The following is a 6,031-nucleotide window of genomic DNA, read 5'->3' as shown; positions in this document are numbered from 1 at the left end:
GGCTACAGAGGCTGTACTAGTGACTGAAAATCTCTGTCCTCTTTTTCGAAAGCCTGGATTGACATTGATGCCCTATCCACCCATACAATTATTCAGACACACTGATAAAAGGCCCTTCTGAGTCTATTTCCAGATTATTTGCAGTCTTACATCTCTAAGAAAGTTTGGTGGAATTTATGATCTTAAAAAAAGTTTTCTTTTATCTGCCCATAAGGTTAAAACGAAGTTCTATCCCTGCTCTGCTCGTGTTTCTAACTACAAAATGATTTAAAACTGAAAGCGCTGACCTCTTTGTGGGTTCAAACTGATAATGACAGACTCTGTAGCAGATCCAACGAGGAGGAGGATTAACTTTTCTATTGTTTATTGCTCATTGTGCACATACTATATTGTACAGTATACTGCACAATTATTGTTTCTTTTTAGATCCATTTTACAATCTGAGTCAATGTGCCTTCTGTAAGAGTTTGGCCATCACTGAGCACATTTCTGGCATGAATCAGAAGTAAAAACAACCCCTGCAGCAAATTCTCAATATATTTGATTACATACTGACTTCTATAATGATTTAGGACTATTCACTCACTCTTGCAGATAGCTTCATCTGGAATCTGCTGAAATTCTATGGAAACCTTTCTTTGCTCTATCTGTGAAACTCTTCCTGTGGCAATGGCTGCCAAACAACCCCACAGCAGAATATTTCCACCCGCATGCTTAGCAGTTGTCTAGGTGTTCTTTTCCTCAAATGCAGCTCCATGTTCCTCCAACACACTTTTGATGATTGCAGCCAAAGTACTCAAGTTTAACTTCATCTGTCTGGCTTTTGTGGTGGTTTCACAGGTAAGGTTTCTTCTGATGTTTTTTTCATTAAGATGTTGCACAGTGAAACAGTGCACCACCACTCCTGTGTCAGCTAAACCTTCCTGCAGGTGCTTTGTAGTCATATGGGGGTTGTGCTTTGCCTTTCTGCCCACTAGGTTCATCAGAAAGTTTTCTTCTTCTTTCACATTTTATCATGAATGCCACAGTCCACCTCAACATAGGGTTTTGAATGCCATTTTAGATTGAAGCACTCTATATTCTTTTTATAGCTGCCACTTTACAGGCATCAATTAGCTTCATTTTTGTCCCCTCAGGCAGTTGCTTGGAGAAGCCTGTGGTTGTTGAGTGTTACCAGAAGAAATGTTCCACTCTACATTGTCATCAGCTGACAATTTTTAACGGTGACTGATTCTCGATCTGGCTTATGCTGCGTTCATGTCATGTTGGCAGAACAGGGAGGATGGAAATTGTTTTATGTGCAGGTTCCACCGCACTCAGGAAGAACTGGTACATTATCGTGATAATATTATCCAATAAATATGAAAATAGGATCACACTCTACAGCAAGAATTTACTTTGTTCAGCGAGAAGGCACTCACAGAATAAAAACAAAACACTGTCACAATCTTACAGTATAGCTGCTTCTTTAAACATTACTTGCAGGCAAAACCTCTTGAAATAATTAAACTGCACCAGATTAAGTAATTATGACAAAAACAAGCTGGGTCCTTGGACTTAGGCAAAAGTGACAATATTTTAAATACCAAGTGAAGCCCAGCGATAGACTTTACAACTAAACTACATCAAAAGGCACTATTGTCATACATACATGAGATACAATCAACTCTACCACAGGTATCAAAAACAATACGGAATGAAAAAAAAAAGATTATATATATCGGTTCAGCCATGCACTGTAAACATCTGGAGTGCAACTGAACAAACAAAATACATAATTTACCAAGGGATGGCCAATTTTTTTTGCATAAAACTACAGAAAACAATATAGCCTATTTGTACTTGCTAAGTGGGAACCCTACACTAAAATATATGAAAAGAATAGGAAGCAAACGTGATCTTCCACACTGGCTTGAACTTATGCTGTGAAAAAAAAATCCCGCCTGGCTTGTAAAACAGATGACCTTGCCTGCCATGGGCATACATAATAAGCCCAGAGGGAGGACTCCCTTAAATTAAGCATGACTTTCTTTTTTTTTTTTTTATAGACCACCTAATACAAACCTTTTACTCAATGAGAAACTCATGCAGTGTGTGGGTGAAAGTGTATCTAGGATCATGATACTGGTCCTGGTCTACACCTCCCACTCTGCTGTTTATGCCAAGTATAAGTGTTGGTGTTGTTTGCTTTCATTTATTTTTCCAGCACCACAAGAGAAAGCTATGACTTTGGTTTTTTTTTAACATTACAAATAATCAAGTTTGCCTTCAGTGGTGAGTTGTTAAATGATATAGTGAAGAAATATGTTTGAAGGCTTAAGAAAAGGATGCACTGAGAGCAATACCAGTATTGGTCCATTATCACCCTTGCAGTAGTGATGAAACTTGTTCCATACTATGGGCCGATAACAATTAATTGTAACATTACATTAACCTAATTATGTTATGTCAGTTGTGCTGAGGAGAAATTTCAGCAGTTCAGGGATTAGTTAAGTGACAACAACAAAAGTAAAGCTGACTGTAAGCTCTGCCTCTCACTCTGAATGAGAGGCAGAGAGCTTGGTGCTCACAGATAGCAAAGTAGAGAGGAAGCCGAATTTTACTGAGATGGGGTTTGATATGTCTAAGTAACGGAGAAAGAACAAGCCCTTAATCAAACACATTTTGAACAAGCAGAACACAAAGTCTTCACTCTCCATGTGGACAAAACGCCTGGTCACTCACTAATCCCATATCAGATGGTCACTCTCCTAAAAAGGTAAACAATAAAAAAAAACCCAATGAATTACAGTATGTTGTGTAGCAGGCTACAGACATCATCAAACATCACAGACATTCACCCAGTCACTAATGTCACTGCACTATTAAGGTGATTGTCCATTTTGTAGTAGAATCACTGCATTACAGTACATTTATTGGTAATGAGCCTGAAAAGTAGTATCGGTGCACCCCTCGTTTAAGGAGTGAATCATCTTGATTCCGATAATCAACCAGACCCTGGTTGCTTCCCATGGTAATTAGTTTAACACGCACGGTTTCAGTGAAAAGGTTACGTTTAATTCGTGCACGGCATAAATACCTTGTAAGACAAAGAGCATTTCAGAGCAAGTTCCTCAATGTCAGAAGAGACCAGGTCCTCCACTGTGAATACAAGAAACTGTGGTTGTTATCGCGAATCCGTTTTAATTATGATGAAGCATCTTCATAAGGATGGATAAGGACACACAAACACATGCTCTCACACACTGACCTGTTTTAATATCAGCAGCACGCAGGTCGCGCACTACATTCTCATCCAGTCCAGGACACATTCCTTCTCTCAAGACAACCATGGTCTTGTTAACCGCTAATTAGTTTACATGTAACTTGACATTGGTAAATGACATGCAGATTTCATTTCGCGACGATAAAAGAGAGCTAGCTAGAGTTGTTTTTAGCTTTACGGCTAAGTTCCATAGCTAGCGTGAACTTCTCTGCCTCTTGCGGTCGTTAAAGTTAATGAATTTGTTTTATCTGATGAATAACTTTGCTAACGGTACTTCGAAAATTCTCAATGTCAAAACCCTAACCGCCTTTTAAATAAAACAAACTAGAGCATTCACAAAACTTTTTCGACTAACATAACATAACAAAATGCGAACGCTTATATTCCTCCTGCTTGCCGTACTGTTGCACTCGCGATGTTTTACGGGTAATGTGGTAGCCTTTTTTAATTTTTGTCTACTACGGTCTAGGATTGTTAACCATTTACTTTTCTTAATTTATTCGATGCATGTTTGCATTATCGTGTAAATTTTCAATTTTACCTGTGAAATGCTTAAAGTTGAAATATACACAACACCAAGATACTAAAAGAAAAAAAATGCTGATTAAGGCCAGCCATTCTCAAGCTAAGTCATTTGGGTTTTATTCAAGTCAATAAAGCTTTGCAAAGGTCCTTTGGAATTTACTTGTATTTTTTTGCATCTGAAAGTCATCTATAAAAAGAGATTTTAGGATTTACCTTGTCCTTTCTGCAAAAACCATTGCTGTCTAAGTGTGGAAGTAGTCATGGCACTTTACATGCAGAAGACACTTATTGAGACTACAGCTCAATCATAAAACAAAAAGTCATTGACCTTAGCTCAGATTGTCAGTCTTTCAGTTTCCCAATTTTTGTAAATTTGGGCTCTATTCTGCACCTGTGTTTCTTGGATTAGCAGAGCTGCTATTATGGAAGCTTTTCTTTTAACCCAGGTATAAGTTCACCTGTCAGCAGCTCCAGTGCCCTAGAGGAAGAAACAGAACAATGCCATCCAAACCTTTGTTTAACTTATAATCTCACTTAATTGTAACTAATGCTTTTCCTTATCTCTGTTTCACAGATGGCTGTATTGCTTTTTTTGTTAAAGCAAATTAAAATTCTATACAGTAACTGCTTTATAAATAAAGTTGGATTTATTTGATCTGATAGCTTGCAAGAAAAAGATACTGTACAAAATAAAATATGATTCTTTCAGGGATCAATAAAAAAATCCTTTAATAGCCATTAATATGCTAACATTGTTCTACCCAAATTAATCGTATTACAGTTATGGATAAAGAGATGATACTGTGTTAATCTATAGGAATATATGCCTGCATGTACTGTATGAGTAATGAAATTATACTTTGTGATGGTGAAGTTTTAAAGAAAATCTTGCAGCTCTGTACGTTTCATTATTGAAGACTTATTCTGAAAGGTTATTTTTGTTTTCAGAATAGTTCTAAGAGTACATAGGCCTACTTCAGGCTAAGTGAAGCCGTTCTGTCACACAATATGATGTAAAAACACTAGATGCCATGCATGCAATAAAAAAAATAATAAAACACTTTAAGTCTTTAAGCCTGAAAAAGTATAATGTTAGAAAAAATAATTAAGTGCCTGATATTATTTGTCATCCATCCATCATCTATACAGCTTTATCCTGTAGAGGTCTGGGTGGTGATGCTGGGGAAACTTTCTGAGCTGACACTAGATAGGCTGTTATGTCATGTTTGTGTTGACCACGATAGTGATCTTGATTCTCTGTTGCCATTTAAACTTGTATCTTATATTCAAATTTACATGAAAGAAAAGAATAACATCAGCTTCAGTTCTTAAAATACTGTCAGTTTCCCTGCTGCTTATTTCACTTTCCAACAAAACAAAACATAAAATGACATAGTTGTAGAGATATAATTAGCAGAGTTTGTCCAGCTACATTTTGTTATATTGACATATATCTGAAATGAGCTGTTTTGTAAAATACAGTTGAAAAGCATGGAACAATCCAATACAAAAGCAGCAGTTCTACTCTGAGATCCCCCCTGATCTCTGAACTCTGTACCTTATCTTCAAGGATAACTCCAGCCACCCTAGGAAGGAAACTCACTTCACCCGCTTGTGCCGTCATTCTTTTGTTCACTTCCCAAAGCTTGTGACCATAGGTGAGGGCTGGAACATAGATTGACTGGTAAAATGAAAGATTTACCTTCAGGGCTCATCTCTTTCTTCACCATGACACTCTGGTATAATGCCCACATTACTGCTGTCTCTGCACCAATCTGCCTGTCAATCTCACACTTCGTGTGACCCTCACTCATGAACAAGACTTTATTGTATTTTAAACTCCTTCACTTGGGGCAGTACCTCATTCCCAACTCAAAGGAAGCAATCCACCTCTTCCCACAGAGAACCATGGGCTCAGACATAGAGATGCTGATTCTCATCCTAAATGTTTTGTGTTTTTTTTTACTTGTCTTTATTAAAAGAAAAAAAGCAATTTGGTCCAGATAGACTGACCTATAGTTAGAACTCTCTCTAGGAGATTCCTATAGAAACTCTAATAACCCAAAACTGTAGGTGCAAAGGTTTTAACATGACCTCTAGTAAGTGCTCAGGAATAACCCCTTATACAATTCTAAAGGCTCAAATGAGTACCACCTCTCTCACACAGCCATGTTTGTGTTACTTTGAGCTTTTAATGCTCATTGTAAAGAAAAACAGACTGTCAGAAAGAAAAAAGTTAAT

At 37.4% G+C, this 6,031-nt stretch overlaps 1 protein-coding gene across 4 annotated transcripts in view; it reads right to left on the bottom strand.

The window, feature by feature from the left end:
- rad51d (RAD51 paralog D) overlaps positions 1-3,700 on the bottom strand; it is a 477,561-nt gene extending 473,861 nt beyond the window's left edge. For all 4 annotated transcript variants that reach the window (XM_020598612.1, XM_020598614.1, XM_020598616.1 and 1 more), the window contains exons 1-2: positions 3,251-3,700; positions 3,080-3,141 (exon numbers count right to left, since the gene is read on the bottom strand). In XM_020598612.1, coding sequence (XP_020454268.1) covers positions 3,080-3,141; positions 3,251-3,332 — 144 coding nt within the window. In that variant the 5' untranslated portion in view covers positions 3,333-3,700. The remainder of the gene's footprint in view (positions 1-3,079; positions 3,142-3,250) is intronic.
- Positions 3,701-6,031: the final 2,331 nt, after the last annotated feature.

This window comes from Monopterus albus, unplaced genomic scaffold, assembly GCF_001952655.1.
Source record: "Monopterus albus unplaced genomic scaffold, M_albus_1.0 scaffold38.1, whole genome shotgun sequence".
NCBI classification, from domain to species: Eukaryota; Metazoa; Chordata; class Actinopteri; order Synbranchiformes; family Synbranchidae; genus Monopterus; species Monopterus albus.
This window is presented reverse-complemented; position numbering and strand designations above follow the sequence as displayed.